Source organism: Taeniopygia guttata, chromosome Z (genome assembly GCF_048771995.1).
Source record: "Taeniopygia guttata chromosome Z, bTaeGut7.mat, whole genome shotgun sequence".
Classification (NCBI taxonomy): domain Eukaryota; kingdom Metazoa; phylum Chordata; class Aves; order Passeriformes; family Estrildidae; genus Taeniopygia; species Taeniopygia guttata.
In genome coordinates this window covers 77280406-77302281 of record NC_133063.1, presented here as the reverse complement: position 1 = coordinate 77302281, position 21876 = coordinate 77280406, and the positions used below count along the sequence as shown (strand labels likewise).

The 21876-nt window shown below is 39.1% G+C and overlaps 1 protein-coding gene across 9 annotated transcripts in view; it reads right to left on the bottom strand.

The window, feature by feature from the left end:
• Positions 1–97: 97 nt before the first annotated feature.
• Positions 98–21876, bottom strand: part of FSD1L (fibronectin type III and SPRY domain containing 1 like) — a 33205-nt gene continuing 11426 nt past the window's right edge. For 3 of the 9 annotated variants that reach the window (XM_072922782.1, XM_072922784.1, XM_030257809.4), the window contains 13 exons: positions 20899–20994; positions 19863–19994; positions 19234–19335; positions 16771–16793; positions 14477–14598; positions 12690–12899; positions 12263–12361; positions 10840–10966; positions 9172–9204; positions 5908–6005; positions 5228–5479; positions 4785–4873; positions 98–3390 (listed from right to left, as the gene is read on the bottom strand). In XM_072922782.1, the coding sequence (XP_072778883.1) occupies positions 3271–3390; positions 4785–4873; positions 5228–5479; positions 5908–6005; positions 9172–9204; positions 10840–10966; positions 12263–12361; positions 12690–12899; positions 14477–14598; positions 16771–16793; positions 19234–19335; positions 19863–19994; positions 20899–20994 (1503 nt within the window). In that variant the 3' untranslated portion in view covers positions 98–3270. Of the gene's footprint in view, positions 3391–4784; positions 4874–5227; positions 5480–5907; positions 6006–6831; positions 7098–9171; positions 9205–10839; positions 10967–12262; positions 12362–12689; positions 12900–14476; positions 14599–16770; positions 16794–19233; positions 19336–19862; positions 19995–20898; positions 20995–21876 lie in introns of those variants that run through there. The other 6 variants (XM_072922785.1, XM_030257812.4, XM_072922786.1 and 3 more) reach the window with 4 other exon arrangements.

Sequence of the window (21876 nt, the reverse complement as noted above, 5' to 3'; positions counted from 1 at the left end):
CCCCCACGGGGGTCTCTCACCCACCACGAACCCCCCAAAACGCCCCAAATCGCCCCAAAACGCGGCGGCGGTAAAACGACACAGCGAGAGACACGCACAGGGTTGCAGATTTCTGTATTAGTACAAAACATCGCGTCACACGCGGACGGCACCCCCTCCACTTCCCACTCCCCTCCGGGCAGGGACCCCGCGGTGCGGCCCAGGGATGCTCGGGATCACCGGGATCATCGGGAATTGCTCCGAAGGAAACCCGCGGCCAGGCTGGCCCTGCCACGGGACACCCAAAAACAGCCACGCTGGAGCACGACATCAACACAAGTCACGGGCAGCGTCCATCCAACACCCCGCGCCCCCCAAAATAAAAACACGGACAAGCCCAAGACACGCCCAAGTGGCTCCACCGGTCTCCATCTGAAACGTGGGAGATGTGAGGAAACGGGATTTGTACACTAGACTGCTTTTCCTGCATTTCTAAGAAATTAACCTGTCACCTCTGCTCTGCCTGTTTGGTATTTGCAGAAGCATTTATATCCCCGGGATGGTTTGTTGGTGTTTTTTAATTTTTTTTTTCTTTTGGTGTACTTTTTTGTTTTATTTTTTTAAAATTATCCTGTCTGACACTGACATCCCTATCTGCAGTTAACACAGTTCTTAAGTTTTCCACAGGACAATGACAGCTACGTTCATCTGATGTATCAATACCTCAAGGGAAACCTTCAGTTCCTCAGAAGTCAGGCTTTCGGAGTTAAAGTAACTTCAGAATACTGGCAGTCAGTACTTTAAAAGGAAAAAAAAAAATTAGCATCTCCTTTTGGTCACAGAGCAGAAAACTCCTGTTTTGCCACCATGCAGTATTGGCTTCAGAGTAAATAAGCCTGGTGGATTGAACTACAGACCTTCAAAAAATCTGATCCACTGACAAAGAGCCACCCCTTTCCAAATCCCTGAAAGTGGATTCACAAAGGAAAAGGTAACTCTGAAGGCTGCAGGCATCCCAGTCCAGCTGCAGACACAAACCCTGCACCAACTGCAACAAAAAGCATCACTGGGAGCAATGTGGATTTGCTCATCTTCCTATGATGATGGGCGCTGGAGAAACACTAGTTCAGAAAAAACAGTCTAAAATAAAAACATCTAAAGTGCTTAAGGCAATTCTTCATATCCCCATTTACTAAAAACAGTTGGACTAGATGTTAGCAGCAAAAATTTGACATCTGTGCAAACTAATAACAAATCCATCCTTTTAAGGGTAAAAAGTCACATGGTAAGGTTCACCTAGGACACCAGTTAAACCAAAACTTGCAAGTCACAAGTCACAGTATGAAACACTCCCAAGCTTTCCTCTAACTAACTGTTAAATGAAAAATTACATTTTTACATCAGTGCATACCAAATTCACCTTGCAGGTTACACTACAACTTGCTAAAAAGGGAAAAAAAAAAAGAAACAGAAAAAAAAACAAAACGAAACTTCATAATTTAAATGTTCTTGTAGAGGGCTGGAAAATACTCATGGTTCTCACAGCACATTAGCTGGTTGTAAACATCCCCTTTCTTTCCACAAAGGGAAATTTGAAGAGGAACTGCAGCTGAACACCCAAGATCAAGGACAAGTGGATGAGTGGTGACCCGGAGGTGCCAGTCCGCCCTGGTGTCTGTGCACCACAGCCCCAGACTAGAACTGGCTGCAAAACTGAGTTTGTAGCAATTTATCCCCAAGAACTCCTGGTCAGGTGTCCACTGCAGTAAAATGGAAAGAGAAAAGGTTATACACAAGGTATTTGCATAACAGTACCATCTGCAGATAATGTGTGAAGCAGATTCAAACACTGCTGACCAAAAACATCGTCTCTTTTAAGTATCTTTGTCCCAAAGCCCAAGCAACAGAAGAAGTTACACTAAAACTGGGAACTGGTTTGTTACTTTTCTCTGCAAAAAGTGATTACAAGTTCACAATGCAAATAATTAAGAGATGCTCGAGTTTCAGATACAAAATGAACATTTAGGGCTCAGCCAAGCTGTCAACTTCAGGATTCCTCAAGAAAAATAACACTTTCCAGAACAGGTAACATTTCGTTGTTAATTTTAAATTTTCACTGAACATCAGAGACAGTTTATTAGAAGGTGTCTCAAGGAATTTCTCCTGAGAAATTGTGATGGACAGAAAAGAGTCATTGGTAATACTGAGGCTTAACACAATTAGATATTCATGGTTTTATGGGCTAAAGGATACACAAAAGGAAAATATACTGGCCCAGCAGGAAATGAGCCACATCATTATGGACCATGAATTTATAACAGTTTTCAGGTGATACCAGAAAACAATCTTCAGTTAGGAAACATCTGATTCAAGAGTGTATCTGAAAACTATTTATAGGCTCCTCAGCTTGATCAGAGGGAAAAAACAGATTAAAAAAGCCTGTAATAACCTAGTAATTCCCACTGACAAGTTGGGATTTTCCACAAAGAATATAACATGATCTTTTTTTCTCATTTTTTAGCTCTCCCATTACTATGAATCATTTGACTGCTGCTTTACTAGCTTCCAAATGGGAGTCAAGGCAATGGAACATCTACACATAAATTTCTAATGTAACTAGAATGAAATTAATGTAATGGTGACAAACAGGAGCCAATACCAATATACATGGTTTTAAAAAGGAGTTACCCATGGAAAACAGGAAGATTTTATACCACTGTGGGAAATAATCACAGCTTGCTCTTATTGTTTCTTCATACCAGGACTACACAATCTTGTAATATCCTCCTGAAACCATGCTGCTGGGGTATTTTGCCAGGCCAGGCCAGCAAATCAGTCTGTTTTCAAAATGCATCTCGGAAATCACAACTTCTAACGGGAAGCCTAGTAATAATTAAATACACAGCTGAGTAATCTGCATTAGGAGAGCTAAAAAATGGTATTTGCTATATTCTTCATAGAAGAATAGTATTTGTAACAAAATTAATATTCAAGTCCATAACAAAATGCTTGAATATAGTATTTTAAAAGTACACAGCTACAGCTCTTGGTTTCTTTTTTTTTTCCCCTTTCTTCATTTAATAGGCAACAGCTCAGTTTTCTGACATTTTTTTCTGGATTCCAGCACTGGTTCCTAACACTTTAGCCCCAAACCTTTGCACTATCAGTACCCAGGCCCTAAACAGCAGAAGGTAGCAAACCCAGCAAAATCCAATGCTCACAAGCTTCTGTGAGTAGTAACTACACAGAAAAATAAAAACATTCAGCAGCAGAAGTGTTCAACAGACATTACTAGGCAACATTATTTAGGCTGCTTGTTGAACCACCCAATCCATTTTCACTCTTCTGAAGAGTTTTCACAGCACTTGGCACCTGCAATCCAGTGGTCACTGTGAGCCCACCAAACCATATCTGGGGGGAAAAGAAAAAATCTGCATTAGGAACCAAACACATCTCTCTCCTCCCATCCCACAATTAACTAGCACAAACACAGCTGCATGTCTTCTGTCACAGCCCTCTGTAAAACATTCTAATCACAGATATGCTGATTTTAAGTCCATGAAGTCTAAGATGCTCCACATATTTATAAACTTCATAACTAAGTTTATAACTAAGACCTAGTACTCAAATCACTTCCTCCTAACTAGAAGAATTTTTTGAAGGCAAATGTGCCTGCAGCAAGTAGAATGACAATGAAAAGCAACTCTCTCACTATGCTCCAGTGCCTCAAAGCAGTGCTTATTTTTGTCATGCTAAAATTATGTCAGCATAAACATATTACCAAAAAAAAAAAATTGAGAAGCTTCAGGGGCACAGGTGTCAATGACTTCTACTCTTCACATGAAAGAATGCTGTATTTTCATGTTTGTAAAAAGTAAGTTTGAGAGCTATAATTAAATAGTTTGCCATTTTCACTCGTCCTGTTCAGTCAGTAAGGCTGTTGTCACTCTGTGAGGGGCTGGCTGTGTGAGGTGCAGAGGGACAGCCCGAATGTTGGCAAGCAACTGTTTCTCCAGATGACTTGGGAACTGAATTTACTGAATTTACGAGTCAGCCTTTGCTATGCTAGGGAATGGCTAACACATGTATCCCAGTAGTTTTGAAGCTGCTCTTTCCCCCCTGTGGTAAAAAGATCAGCAAGGCAAATAAACAGCCATGAAAAAAATCTAGACCTTTTAAAATCCCAGGTCTGCACATCCTGCTCCCAAAGTGTGATGCACTTGATGGCATCTTACAACACAGCTGAGGCTGCCCAAATTAGCTAAACTAATTACTTAAATCATTACAGGAAAGCTAATAGTAACTAATCTTTCTCCTGTGTGTTTTGAGGATTTTACACTGCAGAAAGTTGATGCCAATAATCTTAGAGTGACAAAAAAGGTTATGCAGGGCACTTAACTGACTGGCAAGAAAATCCCACTGAGCTTTTAAATATTTGGAAGGTGGAAACTTTCTTTCCCACTGGAAAGCATCGGGTGCTATTCTGTCCCATGACACCTGCTTTGGTGGCTCAGAGCATCCTGGACTCCATCAGTTCAGATCAATTACTGCTCATCAGCCACTGCAATGTGCTATTAATTTCCTATCCACAGATTTAATTGCTTCTGTTTATTTAGCTGAGACATCCAGGTGCAGAATCCTGATGGGGTGCCACTATAAGCACCACAAAAAATTCAAAAGAGAACAGTTAAACACTTTTAAAAATTACAAGTCAGCCAATCCAGGTGCTTGCAGTTTCCTTCTTTAAAAAAACAATTAAAACTGAATTCAGTGCTAGAAACTGTAAGATTTTTCTAGTTACTGACCATGAAGCCTGGTAGCAATGGTTGGGTAAACTTTGTTCTGAAGGTGTGTAACAATGCCTTTGAGCTTGCATTATAAAATGAGAGCTGACCTAAGAGAGAGAGAGAGATAAAGAACAAGTTGAAATTCAGCTTAAAAACAGTTTAAGCTAAGATGTAGTTGCTGTCTAACTGGTACAAAAATATTGATTCTTTTCCAGGACACACTAAGTGCAGTCCCCAAGAGTGAAAATCACTATTTGCACTGGATTTGAGCAGAAATGATGAACTTAGTCCATTTGACAGATGAACTCAGGTCATTTGACAGGACAAGCACTTAGGGTCTGTGTTATCATGCAAGACCGCATCAGTCTGGAAGTAATGCACTTCCTCAGCCTTGGTCTGCCTCCAGCTCAACAGAAATAGCATCTAACTCTTTTTATTAAATCTCCCAATGAGCAATTTACCTCCATCAAAGTCACAGTATACTCCTATTCTGTCTGGGATAGGTATATCTAGAGTCTTTGCTTTATTGTTATGCTTTGCTGAGAACGTGGCTTGCAGCCAGCTGTTGATATGGATGCACCAGCTGGAATTAGTCTTTCCCAGCTGGTCAAACTTCCCCAGGTTTCTGTATGTTACTCCCACGCTGTAGGATTTGCAGTCCTTCTGGGCTCTCACTTCCCAGTAATGCTGTCCACTTTCAATAGCAGTGTCTCCTACCAACAGAAATACATTTAATTACAACCGAGTGTAGTTAATTACAATTGTGTGTACCCTACAGTGCTGCCCTCCTAATAGGCACCAGTGATGTTGTCTCTATTTTATTTTAAGGTAAAGAAATCTGAACTATAAGGAACTAGAAAATTGTACAATAGAATATAAAACAGAATAATGAGACTGTATTTACCTGTGCTCATTACAAGAAGATACATTTAATACTAATTTATGTTTAAAAGCAGTGCATGTCAGTCACTAAGAGTTCTGCAATACAAACAAGAGTTGAATACACAAAATTCTGGTGTTATATGGGCAAACTGCTCCGGGCAGGACAATGTTGAGTACACAGCCTTGAACAGTAACAAGCTTTCCCTCTAATTCTTGCCTGATCTGCCCTCTCCTGACAGAGCAAACAAGTTCAGCTCACCCAGCACTGTGTAGGATTCACCAGCAAAGCGATCCCGGCTGCCCCTCGCCGAGGCTCTTGGGCTGTTAGTGGATCTCTTCGGAGACGCTGTGTTGCTTCTAAAGGAGAGATCGACCACTCAAAACTTGAACATGGCCACAGAAGTGCACACTCAGGTGTCCCTGAGCCCATCAGGTGCAAGAGGCACACACAAACACTCTAGAAATGACACATTAGTTGATGCTTCTAACAGCATGCATGCACAACAGCTGAGAGGGAAGAGATGACAGAAGAAAACATACAGAATGTTTAAAAACAGGTTCAGAGGCAGCTGAGAATGGAAACAGAGGCAGGGAAAAAGCAGATGTGTGGCACGTGGTTTGAATTAAACATTTCAGGATGAGCAATCAGTTGTATAAAAGAATAATTTTAACCTAATGAGGTTTTCAAACTTTTTTTTAACAGCGGTTAGGCCCTCAGAAATAATTACCAATAATTTAACCATTCCGAGTGAGGGCTATTTGCACTATTCCTCAGTAGACAGAGAATCACATCTGCTTTAAAGGCAATCAGTAGCAAAGAATTCAAACTTCCCAGAAATAGCTGTACAGTTTACAGTTTAATTTTATTAGCAAAAACCCCAAAAAAGTACAAAGTTGGTCTCTGAAATATGCTTGAGAAGTAATTTTCAATTTCTTATCCTCTGGAGTCCATCACACATTAGCCTTGGAAGAAATATCACCTACAGAAGAGTTTTCTCTCCAACGGCTTCTTCAGTAACTATTTGGTAAAGCTACTTGCTACTTTTATGTCCATTAGTACAGTGAAATTCAGCTTGTTTTCTTTCCAATTAATTCATTCTTCTCAAAAACCATTCCAGAAAGGTTTGGGACATGTCCCTTTTTCCTAATACCACCACAAACAAAAAAGTCACATGGGAATCAAAGGCTAAGTGATACTAAGCTGCCAGATATAAGTATGCCAAGATGTGGTTCATTACCAAGTTTTTTCATTCAATTTACAGAAGCCTACAAAAAAATAAGTGATGAAAAAGCTGTTTACTCAAGCATCACTATTTAGCATGTAACAGAAGACAACTAAGCTTCCAAATTGCTCACAAGAGATACAGGAAAGAGGTAAGTGTATAATTGTGCAGGTGCACCACATCAATTGCTTTTGGATTTTGTAAATATGGGGGATGCTGCAGTTTACTTACCAAAGGAAAAAGTTAGCAAGTTGAGAGCATGGAAAAAAAAAAAAAAAAGGCAAAGCCGAGAATTAAAGCGTAATTTCAGAGTAAGGCACTCGGCAGATTCCAACCTGCTTTATGTGCATCAGACATCATCCATTCACATTCCCAACAAATGCTGCTGAAAATTTTCTATTAGACCCAGTACGAATGGGCTATGCAGAAAGCAATGTAGCAGTGTGGCCATTTAGAGAATCACAATAAGAAAAATGCAGGCACTTTGCTACAATTTTCCCAAGGTTAAGAAAGCATTAAAAACTTCTTGGTATCATTTACTTTGACCAAGTCTGTAAATGGCCACTGCGTGTGCTTTGTCCTCTCAAAATTTAATAGCCTTTATCAGTTCAGAAAATTACATTGACTATTTGACATAAAAGCTGCAAAAAACCAGTTGCTCAGGCTTTTTTTCCTCCACAGTGCTTACACCTCCCTTCCAATGGAAGGCAGCAAATTTCATAGCAGGAAGTCACTTTCGTGCCTGTTTTGCAGTAGAGCACAGTCCTTATTATCCAGTACCTGACACGTTTCTTCCAATATTCAGTGGCCAGATATTCTTGTCTCATGGTTTAGGATTGTTGCCTACAGCACTGCAATTAGTTCCTGTTTCCTCATTCATTTCAGAATATACTCCCACAACATGTATTCTCTTCTGCAGAAGTCAAGGAAGGAGATCAGAAATTACTGATCTTTTATGGCCTTTTATGGTTTCATAAATGAAAGATAATTAAGAGTTTTGTTGCCATTGTGTATTTCCAACTCTTAAAAATTGCACATTTTTTGTTTAAAGTTACTATACTACAATTTTTTCCCCCACCTCCCATGGAGCCAGCTCCCACAGAGCCAGCTCCAAATTTCCCTTCTAACGTAGACATCTCACAGATGTTTTTAGGTGGGAATAAAAGCCTCCTACAAGAACAAAGCTCATCTAAATCCCCTGCTAGAAAAGGTCAGTCTGAGATGCAAAATTGAACATGTGACCTCTCCCTCTACCAAAGCTGAGCCAAGAACTAGGGAAGTTCTCTACTGACAGCTACGAAGAGACACCAAGGTGTAAAATTCCCTGAGCTGAACAAGTAGGAACATTTCCAAGACATTTTTAAACTTAGTTTAGCACAAATTGCTATAATTTGTGTAGTAGAACAATTGAAACTGAATGGCTTCAAGAGCTTATATTGCTTTTTACATAAGCTTTTCTTTACTTCTGATTTCAAATCAGATATAGATCCACCTGTTACAGATGAGTAACAGGTGAGTAAAACCTGTAAGAATTTAGTCCTGGGCATTTCTTTTGGTCCCACAACTTCTAAACCAGCAAAAGAGAGCAAGATATCAAAAACAGGAAAAGTATTTTCTTAAAAAGGTGTTTTACTAGAAAAACAATGAAAAATGTGACACTGAAAAAACACAACCACAGAAAGAATAGGAGGATATTTTACCTAACTTTACATCTCAAAAAAAAAAAGGATTTCTCATTCAAACACTTGGTCCTGCACTTGGAATGGCCATGAAGCTTTTAACATATGCTTCATCCTCTTCAAACACGTAAAAACACTTAATTCCTACCTTCTGATGTCTAGTAACAGCTACAGCATAAGTTCAGAAGCAAAGAGGTTTTTAAGGTTCAAAAATAAACACAAAAAATTATTTTAAAGTTCTCAGAAAGGAGACCTTTATCTTTGTAAAAAATTTTTGTAAAAAAATTTAAAAAAAGACCTTATATTTGTAAAAAATTTGCCAATTTGTAAGTAACAGGGATTTTTGGATCAATATTAAAATACATGATGCCCTTCCAACCACTGCAAATCAGGTTTCATTCACAGTAGGATGAATCCTTCCAGAAAGACTCTCTTCTCTCTGGAGCATATATAATCTCTATGAATCCAAATCAAACTGCAAAATAACTTCTAAGTGCACATGTGCACTGTTACTGATAAAGGCTATTAGACTTGCTTCTCATGACATCAAGCAAAGGAAAGTAGCACAGATTCCCAACAAAACTAGGTGCTAGATCCTAGGAATAAGAAGTATATTATCACCTTCTATTGCTCTTCAGCAGAGGATTCTGGCCACTGTCGACAGAAATAAGTAATCATTAAAGAACTGTTCTATCACTACAGTAAGTTATCCCCATTTTTACAGTGCCAATAGGAGCCATTCTATCACACTTATGGCAATATATGCCTGTGGAGAATGTATTTGATCATAAATTATCTCAAACTGTGAATATGGAAAGGCAATAAACTGAGTCTGAGGGAGTAGCCAGTTGTGTGGCTCCATTCCCACAGAGTATCCCCCGAGTACAAGAGGTGAGGCACAGACTGGGAATGGGGGCTGGGCTCTGCACAGATCCAGCTGAACCAGGTGAGGAAAATCCACCCAGCAGGACAGGCTGGGGGACACTCAAGGAAAGAACAGCTCTGCAGAAAAGCCACTGAGAGAGAGACGGGGAAGCAGGAGCTGACAACAGCAGTGTCCTGTGCCCTCCTGGCAGAGGTGGACAGCCACACCCAGCCTGCAGCACATCAGGAGCCCAAGACAAGTGACTGCTCCTCTCCTTTTGGCAGCTGGGCTCCTTGGATTTACACCCTGACATACCCAGGGCAAGTCTGTAGAGAGCCAACTCCACACTTAAGGGCTGGGGCACAGAAAGACAACTGGGTTTGCTCTGCCTGAGGAACACAAGAACCAACTGCTGTCTTGAATGAGGTAACAGGAATGGGAGCAGAGAAGATCAAGCCAGGCTGTCCTCACAGGGCGTGCACAGGTGGCCAAGAAGCACCTGGGAGTCACTGCACCACAGGGAATTCGAGACAGGTACCAGGATATTCCTCCCCTCTCAAAAAAGTGGCCTGGAACAGAGGGCTAGCAAGTTAACACATTCCTCATCCACACATTCTTCATCCTTGGAAGTATTCAAGGCTCCACCAGAGTAGACAAAACTAAACATTCTTCCAACTGTGTTTATCTAATGACTCGGAATAGCAGACATCTAACAATCTACCCAGAGCTCTGCTGAAGTGCCTTTCCTGGATGAAAGCACTATGTTTAGAGCAGCCACATCCACAGTAGTTATGTTGCATTATCCATTACCTCTTGATGTCTGTTTTCTTTTATTGGTACTTTTTCCCCTCCAATGAGGGTGTGAGATAAATTCAGACACCGCCTACATACAGTACCAGTTTTATTTAACCTCTTCTTTCTCAAAAGGGCAAGGCAGTCAGCTAGCTCTTTCATTATTTTTTTAATAGTAGAAATGCTATCTATTGACCAGAATTAACCTGCAACATTACTAAATACAGAATTACATCAACTGCCTGTTCACATTTACCTTATCTACTGCCCTGGCCTTATGTGGCAAGGTTTTGGTACAAGGAGAAGGAGAAACCATAGAGCAGGTGGGTGGGCACCTGTATGTAGCCAAAGTCAGTCCATCACAACTACACTTTAGCTCAGTACACTGAGTGACACCCTAAAAATGCATTTTTAAAATCAATAAATATTATTTAACAACTATGACACAATTCTAGCCTCTACATCAGTGTGACAGAGGAAGGAAAATTTAAAAAATTAAAATTTCTTACAGACAAACATCACAGAATGAAAATTTCTCTCATGTCCCACTGTCCCCAAGTGCTTTAATTCCTGCCCTCTTCCTTTAACTCCCAGAAGAGATACGCCAGACATTTACAAAACAGACTTCTTACGTGTTTTTATTTTCTTTCCCTTTTATTTTTTCTTGGCTTTTGCCTCCAGTAGAATCCCATTCAACATAGGTGTCTTCAACTTTCAAGTTCAGATGAGATGAAGTACTGTCCAAACTGAACACAAATGCTGGTCAAGACAAAATAGAAAACAGTGAAATGATAAAATGGTTATTCAGAGAAAATTATAGAAGCACTAGTAAAGTTGTCACAGAGTTTTATTGAGCATAATGGAAACACCAGCTTTTGTCTGACACGCGGAATCAAAAAAAGTAATACAACAGGCTCAATTACCTAAATATATTTACAGACTGTTCTTATAAATGTCCTGATATTATCAGGTATTACAGTCTGACCCCGAAAGAACATACACTTGAGATTTTAAAGAGTTTAGAGCTCAAAAATGCATAGATGTAAACAACAGTCAGGTTAAGCACATGGACAAGGAATTGATTTTATCTGGGTTGATTATTAAAGAAAGTGAACTAAGTGTTCACTCAGGAATTAAAAAAATAATATGAGAAACATGGTAACTGCCCAGACAATCAAAACCAGAATTACTTTTCTGATACTGGACTAGGGAATTATGTGGCTATTAAACAGATACTATGTCTCTGACACTGACTGCTGCTTAAGAGTATTAAAATAATTATAGAAAAGTTACCAGAATGTTCATCAGCTCATTCAAATTCTACACAGCTTTATTCTTACAAAATAACATTCAAAAGGAAGAGAATTTATACTTACATAAGTTATACAGTTGATACCAGTCATTTTTCCCTTTATACCAGACCTGGATGTAAATCAAACCTCAGGATCATTCTGTCACCTTAACAGCTAAATTTGTGTTCTGTCACAAAACATCCCTTCCAAGAAATCTCTCTTTCATTTTATTTAGAAACTGTTAGGAAGCCACTCTAACAATTCACATATCAACTGACTTCTAAAATCATGACTACACACCTTAGGCAATTTGAAGCTGCCAGCTTTCCAAATATTGACAGTGAATAGAAACTGTGGCTACGAAGTCAAGAAAACCCTTTCCAGCAACTTCTAGTTACAGAACGCTGTCTGCCACTAGTAACAGCATAATCACATCAACTGTTTGGATGCCCAAAGAGTCATCCACATCATTCATCTTTCTTCTTGCTGTATGCTGGCATCATGCAGCAGCACATGGGACTGTCACTCCACAGTTCAAAGCAACCAGTGCCAAGCTTTTGGAGAAAGTGTCATGAACTGCCCCATTTTTTCAGGGTCTAAATGCCAAAAGGGCAGCTTTGTGACAATAAGCTTCTTAATCCTTTACAGTTTTTTCCCTTTCCACTTAGGAAGTGTTTCAGCAGGGCTCATGCAGAGGCAGACTGAACATAACAGGTTCAGGATTTTCACCACAGATAAGGTTCAAGAGTTTGTCAAATTTTACCTTTGGTTTCCAGAGTCACAGGGTCCGAGTATTCACCTGCCACTGCTTTGTTGCAAGCTTGCACTCTAAGGTTCATGTATTTTGTATCAAATTTCAAACCTAAAAAGCAAATGTGCACAAATTTGAAATTGTGTTGATTACTGGTGACTTTTCCAAGACTAAGATCTATCCCCATGTAGCTATCTTTCATTTATCTCAATCTGCAAAAAACATGCTTGAATACCAGCGTGAACTTCATTTAACAAACAACTTTTGATAAAAATCTTGAAGTCAAAATAACAGACAGAATTGTTATTGTACAAAGTACCCACAACTGACGTGATACAATGGAAGCTTCATTACATGCAGAAAAATGGGCATTCTGCATAATTTCCAAGCATGAAGAGTTATATCAACATTCTTGGGTTTGAAGTATAAAAACCTTTACCTGATAATGTGTATTGAGTAGCTTTAATGTAGTCAACCAGCTCCCAGCGCTGTTCCCCTTTTAGTCGTGGGGGCCCATCAAAGTTGGTTTTCCTATACTCCAGCACAAAATGATCAATTCTGCTGTCCTCCTCAGGCATTCTCCATGACATTGTGATGCAGTTGTCAGCAACCAGACATGCTGCTACATCTATCTCTGGAGCTTTAGGGACTGCAGAGAGACAAGCACACAGGTCAGTTTGAAAAAGAGAAGGCTAGCGTAGAGTGGACTTACAATTATGAACCTACATTTGGAATAAACACCACACAGGAAGAGCCCCAAGAAGCAAACTTCTGCTCCTATGTCTGTGGAAGGCAAGTTCAGCTGCACACAACACAACATCACTTATATTTATTTCCATCACTAAAGACACTAATATTTCCCACTAGTTTCTCTTCAGTTACCCAGTTTTCTTTTCTTTTTACCCTTTTGTCTTGAAAGGAGTGGGCAAATAGCTCCTAAGGTCCACTAAAGACCAAAGTTTTGTTTATAAGCACCAGTATTCTACTTCCATGAAATCAAACAGCACTTAGGCCTGTGGAAAAGAAGTCTGGGGGAAAAAAAAGGCATTTACATACTATTTGTAGAATCTAAAGGACATGCAAGGAAGACTTTTGCTGCAGGAAATGAAAAAGTTTTGTTGTTTTCAGTTTGAGCTTTTGGTGTCTGAGTAATTTAGAAGCACAGCACTATAGCAGAAAAAGGAAGATTCATATTCAACCAATTTTCCTAACTCAAAATCCTATAAATTTGACAAGGAAAAATGTACAAGAAGAGTCACACTAAATAATACCTTTATCTAGATGTAAAACTTTGTTCACACTTGCTATTAGATCTTTGCACTCCCATTGCTGCGCATTGTGCACTCCCATTAAGCAGCTGCACTGCGAAAAGCGGGGCAGTGATTGACACCCAGAGTCCAAGACTAGAAAGTGAATTTCTGCCTGGACATTGCCAGATGACCACTAGGAATTACAGTGGTCATTTACTACACCTGCTACCACACACTGTATCTGCAACACATGGGGCAGAAATGAAAACTGATGCTGCCAAGACCTTCACAGATTTGGATTCATGACCTAGAGATGAAACAACTTTACATCCCTGCCAGCAGTGTTCTTGTCAATATATTCTCAGTGACAGACAAGGGCAAAGTGTTTTAAAGCGGAAAGCAATAGGATTAAAAATGCATGAAAGATACACACTGGTCTAACGCACACAAGTTTACTATCAAACAGGAAGAGATGGATTAGTACACCATTTGTAACATGGTAGTATCACTCTTCTAGTGGACTGTCCCTCGCCTGCATTTCAGACTGTGTCACCACTCTTGGAAGCAATGTGTAAGTTTACAGTTTCACACAACACTCCTGCACATGAGCAGGACTTTGGGGTGTCACTAAGATTCAAACTGGTATGGACAGTCCTAAGAAATCTCAGGTAACTTGACAGAGTACAGAGGAACTGACAACTCCTGAAAACACATGGTCCAGAAGACTCACTCTCACTTCTGAGATCAACACTGTTTTCCAAAACGGTGTCTTGTGTAGAAATTAACACACCAAAACTAGAAAACTCTCATCCTCAAGGTATCCAATTTAACATACAATGAGTAAGAATGTGTTTAGGTATTCTGAAAAATTTGCTTATTAGGGTGCAAGAGGTGCAATTTTCTTTTGTTTGGTTGGTTTAAATATAGCAACCTGTTCACATAGCAACAAATTAAACTCACTGAATATAGTTTTTACCTGGCAAAAACTTCACAGCTTGGAGCATCTGCTTTTCCAGGGTGAAGTCCACCATCATATGAGTCATACTGTCACTGACTTTTGGTTTCAGAGAGAGGCGGAATGCTGAAGCCACCGTGACACTGAAGCCAAGAAAGCACCATCAGCAAAATGTATTTCACTTTGTCAGTTCCTAAATCCCATTTTCCAAAACAGCAATCAGACAGTCTGTATCACTGGAGTCAAACTACCAATCAAAGATTAGAACATTTTTCTAACACATAATTGTTTACCGTTTAGCAGACTCAAAATATGAAGTTTTACTAATGTGACTGTCTCAGAATAATGGTGTGAGCTACCAGCTTTCCATATTACTAAGCAAATAAATACTAATGAGGTGACCGAAGATGAGTGTATAACTTTTTACTAGTGACAGAAAACCTGGATAAGAAACAAAACAAAATTCACATCACTTGACAAAAATTCAGCAAGTATGAAAAGTTTGGAGTAGTGCAGACTCAGGATCATGTTTATGCATTTCTAAACAGAAATTAACAAGCTGACTATGCTGATTTTATATCTATCTATTACCTTATCAGGGAATTAAGAGATTCTTCAAGCTGCAATTTGGAACATGCAAGCACCAGACCAGTTTTACAAGATACACTAAACACTGAAGAACCTTAATTCAACAAGAATTCAAAAAATGTCCCAAGACATTTTTTTACTCCAACTACACTACCAAAACATCCCCAAAAAAACCAAGGCTCTCATGTAATTCTCTAACTTTGAAGATACCAGACCATGAAGCAGATTTTGAGAGCAACATTGATTCAGACAGCACAGAGATCCCAATTCCTCCCTTAAAAAGTGTTCTCAACTACAAAGTAATATATACACCACAAAAGTCAACTGCCAAGACTCGAATCCATTTTACACCCACTGATGTGTGGCACCTAATACATATCCATTCCTGCACTCCACCAGTATGTAAGAGAGATCGTATGCTAACCACAGTCACATCAAAGAACACTAAAAAACAAAAAAATCTGGTCATGTGGAAGGAAGAAGAAATGTAAAAATTAATATTAAAGATATATGCAAGTCAGGAGTGATGAGCTTTGCAATTTTGGGGTAGGAGACAATTATGAGACTGAAAGACATGAAAGACAATTCAATTGATTTCCCAGGACAAAACTCACGCTCTGAAATTCAGCATGGGCTGCCTAGCACATCAATGCTCAGCCAGATGGGTAGAGAAAATCCCTCCTTAATGAAGAATAATCCTCTGATTAGCAGAAGGGAACAGTGGGCTTCACACAACTTTTTAACTTCTGCTCAGACACCAGTCTTGGACAGAGGACCACAAAGGATTTGGCGATAATTTCAAGAACCCAGAAGAGAATGCTTATTACTAACAAAAAGTACTAAAGAGTGCCATCACTGATACTATCCACTCGCCCTCTGCCCTGTTAAGGATACAAAATCTTTACCTTTGGAAGAGAAAGATTAAATTAAACTAACAATTACACATTTTACACAGAAGTTCAGAGAATTTAGTAAATCACAGCCTTCACTGTGAAACCTGTACACTGAAAGCCAACCTATTTGGTCCAAAAACGCAACAACATCCTGTAAGCTGCTTCTCAAAATATTATGTACATCACAGAATGTTTTCTGAACCAGAAGGTCATACTCTTGGAATAGAGTTAACATTCTTTCAAGTGAAGAAAATGGCCTTAATATTGATTTTGAAACAGCAAAGTTTTACTTTTTAAACAATTGTTCAAAGAAAAGCTACCAGAAATAATAATTTCATGGTCAGTAGTGTCACCAGAAGTATTTCAACAGCCACAAGACCTTTTATATTTTGAAGGAAAATTAGCTAGCAAAAGTCTTTAAGTACTTGAAAAACAAAAAAACCCAACAAGATTCTCTCACAACTCAAAGGGGCAGAGTCAGCTTGAAACATCACTAAATTCCAGCCATGAGGTATAAATAATAAACTTATTAACAATAATAATTAATGATATACATATATATTCAAAGACATAATAATTGCAGCAGTAGTTGATGCAGAGCTCCACTTCCCTGCATCAAAAATACCTTTTTATTTAAAGTTATGGAAAGCCAGGAAAAACCATACTACATGAGCAGCACAGGAGTTTTAGTTCCCTCTCAGAAGCTGTGACAACTAACACTTAGAAAAGAGTCAATGAATTTGATTAAAGCTGACTATGGCCCTTTTACAGTAAATGCATTTTCAAGCATAAGATTAATTCAAAGACACGACAGTGATAGATTTTGTACTGTACCTATCTTTGATCAGTCTGGCAGCCTTGATGCATGTCAGGGAGAAGAGAGAGAAAGTAGTTAGTATTTCCATGCAAGTATCAATGGCAGTAACATGCAAGAAGGCCAAGTACAATCTCTGCTGCATTGCCCAGATTTCAAGTTCAAAACGAGTTTAACATTTTCCTCAAACTGTCCTGTGAAGCATGTTAATAGCATGGGTTAGCACAGCAACACTGTAACATCTGGGGGGAAAAAACCCAGAACCACACCAAACCAATTCCAAATTCATCAACTTTCTGAGTGCGACCTTGTATTTTTAGATTTCTCTTACTCAGTTACTGAGTTACCCTCCATGGCTTTTTAAAAGAGCTGCAGGACCAAGCCAACATTATTTAACTGCCATGGTATTTTCTGAGAAAGTAAAGAGTGCTTATTTGTGGCATTAACCATGCCTGACTTGCTGAACTACACACCACAGCATGCATGCCCAGATAAATAAGAAAAAAATAGGACTTATTCTAACTTTTCCTCTGAAAGTTAGGAAGTGTTGTTGGAAAAGTGCAATAAAAGACTCTGTATGTCAGCATTCAAAAACGACAGCAAGTAGTTCTTCTCCAATAATAGCAGTAAAGCAGATGCAGAAGTGATGACCTTTAGAAGATCAACTGGCATGTGGAAAGACAAAAATCTCTCTCCTTCAGCAGAAGGAGCTGGAAACCTAAGACAAAAGATTATTGCTGAAGTAGTGAGGGCTTGGCTGTGTCTGTGGAAGCCGTACTTCAACACTGCTCCTTGATCCAGTTGCTCATTCAGATGAATTATCCTCCCTTTCAAAGAAACAAGGATCATCAGGCAGCTTCCCAGTTTGAAGTAAAAACTGAAGAACTTCCCAAGTTTTCACTAAATACAAATCACATTGAAAAAATAAATAGGAAATCAGGCTGTCCCTGTTACAAAACTGATTATATATTCCTAAAATAGGAAGCAGAAAAAAACCAAACCAAGTGTTTAGAAATAATTTAGCTTAAGAGGTAGCTTAGCTTTACCTCAAAACAAAGTTACTGTAGGAACTACTGACTGACTTTCCTATATGACATAAAACAGAGATACTTCCCAACAGGATTTTGAGTTTCATCTCCATGTCTTGTAAAATATGAGGTAGCCAGGACTCAACATCTTCTGCAAGACATTCCTAGCTTAACTTACTGACTTTAGTTTGCTTCCAGGCTCCTAACAGAGAAGGATCAGCCCATGCCAGAGCAGCTGCCCAGCAGCGTCTGATCAGATCCTGCCTAAACATTGAACCCTCCTGCAATCTGCCACTCATGTTCCTTTGACTTCAGGTAAATCAACTTCAAGAATAAAGCCACAAAAATATAACACAGGGAAAAAAAAATTTAAATTACCTTATGCTAGTTGTTCCTGAACTGATTTACTGAAGTATCCAAAGAAAATTTGTGAATATACAAGAGTTGGGGCTGGAGCTGCCCCTTCAGGAACACTTGCTATTCCTACCAATAGAGTAACAGAATTAGCTGCCTAACAGACAAGGCAGTATTACCTTAAAATGTCATCCCCAAATGCACAAGTGCTGTATCAGTATCAAATCCCACATATTGCAGCTTACTAAATTGGATTTTAATGTCTTAATCTTCAGACTCCAAATCTGAAGAGGTTTCCCCCCAGCAAATGCTCGGACAGCTTTCCTTGGTGTGTTTGGGAAAAAAGCACTAGAGAGATTTGAAATAGAACAACTTTCAAAAAAGCTAAAGCTGCCTTTTGCACAGAGTTCAAGAGCCAACTAAATTTTTTGTTACAAGGCAGAAAGGACAACTCCAGCTGAAGAAAAATACTGTTTAGGAACTGCTGCTCTTCAAGGCAAATTAATCAAAGCTGACACTCAGAAAGCAGACAAACATGCAGCCAAAAGGTAAAACTGAAACAGGAAGACAGCTTTCCCCCTCGCTCTTTTAAACTGATTTGTGTCCTTGTTCCCATTAAAATTTAGAGAGAAAAAAAGTAATTGGGCCTTGGATTTGGTGCGGCTGATCCCAAAGCTACCACCAGGATTACTGTAGCAAGTATTAGTGTACTGATTCAGTGGATATGTGGAACTGCTTCTTTAATTTGCAAATATATTCTTCCAGTTAGTTACATGTTACTTCACCCTCCCTTTCTGGGGTCATCAGTGCAGGTTTGCTTAACAATGATAGTTGTCCAGGAGAAGGAATTTTATTCCCTTCCCATCACCCCGAATAAGAAAAAAACCAATTTGTTTTACCAGAAATTGCATAAAAATTCAGGACTACAATGTTTAACTTGGCTTTTCAGCAGAGCAATAACTGTATTTTTATATGCCTGCCTATCCTCACTCTAAGTACACCTGGTAACTTTACAGTGTCCAGGAGAGTAATGCAAAGGTTATTTCAAATCGAGACAGATGTCAACAGCTGCCTCACACACATCCAGGCAATGTTTTCTACCTCTAAGAGCTCCACAGGGTCCTTTATGTCCAGTGACCGCACAGCAAGTTCCAGCAGCTCTTCTGAGTTCTCCAGGGCACAGCTGCACTGCCTCAGCTGATCCTGGAGAAAAAACAGAAAGAATATGATGTAGTCCCACCAAACCAGCAGTTTCTGAGGAACCAGTCCTAGTAATTACACAGATTTGTAATGCATTTGTGACAACTTATTCCCTTATATAACCAAGGCCTCTGACAGTGCCCTCACTTCACTATGCTTAAAAGGTGCACAGTGATATTTGGCACATCCTACAGCTCCAAGGAGGGCGAAAGCTGAAATCTGAGTCAAAAGCCAGATTTAATTTCAATGTCCCCTTTCCCCCAGCTTCAGGGCTTCAGAAAGCAGAGAAATAAACACTTATATTCACGTGCACTACAATTTCTATTTAAAGCACTGCACTTCATCACTGAATGACTGTGTAGCAATAGCCTTGAAAAAGGCAGTGACATTACCAGCTCTGGAACTGTGACAAGACAATCCTGAAAAGCAATATTGCTGTGTAAAAAAATGGGGATACCATCACAGAAACAGAGGAAGTTTAAAATGCTTCTTTGCAATGGCAAAATTTTTTCAGGTGTTAATTTATTTACCTGCAGAGCTTGAATTTTACGAGCTTCTTCTTGCTGAATAGTGTTGGCCATGCTCTCCTTCATCTCATGTAGGACAGAATACAGACCATCAAACTCCTCATTCAGCTCACTGATGGCATGAAAGGAGTTTACCTGAGAGGAGAATTGAAAATGCTGTTTAAACTGGAAACAATGCCAGGAAACTGAAGGTCACACAATTCCCCACACATGTTTTGCCATGACCTTGCGACTGCTTCTCAGCTTATCAAAAAGGGAAAAAAAATATTAGGAATGATCAGTCTCCTAAGCAGACTCTACATGAGGACACTGAATGCTGCAAACTGTGAAAATTCCACGATACTCAAACTTGCACAAAACCAGCACACTAGGCAACTTTGTTCCATTTCAAAAGCCTTGATTTTCCTCACATAATTGTATATGGATTGCTAGATGTTTGGAAGGAGGAAGTTGCCCAGTTCCAAACAAAAATATTTCACTTGATGCTAAAAACTGCACTCAAGAAGCCAGTTTAAAGATTTGCTAGATAATTGCCATTTCTGCAGCCAACCTGACTCAGCTTTAGGATGAAAGAACTTCTAGCTGATTGACAGGCTGAAGGAACCTAAGCCTCATCCTCACACAGATGCTCTACCAACAACGTCTAACTCTAAACTTGAGCCCAACAATTTGAAACTGGTGAAAAGACTAAAGAATTTTCTCTCAAATGCCATTTTTCAGTCTGCCAAGCAGAGCAGAAGCCTGAAAATACATACTATTTCCAACTACTGGCAGACTCAGATCTTGCATCAGATTAAATATGATCTTTCCCACACAAATGAAGTTCTACAAAACCTCTTCACACAAAATGCAAGGCCACCACAATTGTCATCTAGAGACAGAGTTAAAAAAATATGTTTTTCAATCTAGTTCCAACATGAAGATGTATTTTGAACTGGATTCTCACAGTCCATCCTTTAGGCACTACACAATTTGAGACTAAAAAAAAGTGCAAAGTTGCCCCCTTTCAGATACAAGCTATGAATCATAAAAAAAATACCTGAACATTTGATAGTGTATGGTTCAGCATGTCAATGAAGTTGCGAATTTCATCATTTTTGTTCACTAGAGTACTGACAATCCTTTGCAGCGTCTCCTAGAATTACAAAAACAAGCAAGAGAAGCTGTAAAAATTTTTCTTGCAATTTTTTTCAAATCATCACCATTTCAACATGCATGAAAATTCATCACAGACATTCCAGCTGCAGCAAATTCAGTTCTGATGGGATCAGAAAATGCATTTTTTCAGGACAAAGAAAGAATATTAAACCTCTAGGAAGCATTCCACCAGATTAAAGCTGTCCAGGTGTTAGTCTGAGAGAAATCAAGAACCTTTATGATACCACGTTGTTTGACATGTTTTTCTACATAAGTTAACTGCACTAAAATACTCACTGGGAACCACAGCTTCTCCAGATGAAAATGCTGGTGCTTGTGCAGCCAAACAGAGAACCAATAAAGAAAATTTTAAAAGCTGGAAAAAGGAAACCCAAAAGAAAAGCTGGTATTTCCTCATGTCAAAAGAAGCTAGTGTGAAATAACCAGACTGACAGTTTATGCAGAATAAACCTGTAAAAGTGATTTGTAAACTTATTCTACAAGTGGGAAAACATTTTGGGTGAGCAATTTCTATATTCTGATTAAAACTGACCTCAAAGAGGAAAGCTTACTGACAGGTGAGAAAGAGAACTAAGGTTAGTTCAGTGATGTGCATCCCAGCTATTCAAAAAGCAGTAGATTCAGCTTACAAAACACAAACCAAGCCAGCAAAACTATTATTTTAAATTAAATAAGACCACCAAGTCTAATTCTGTTGAGCAGCTACTCACATATTCTAAGAATTTGACACAAAAAAAAAAATAATAATGCTTGGTACTTCATTTTAAGTAAAGTTGTATTGTACAAGAATTTTAAGAAAAGTTGTATTATTAAAGCATATCAGGATACGTAAGTAAAAATAAAGGATAAGATGAGGAGT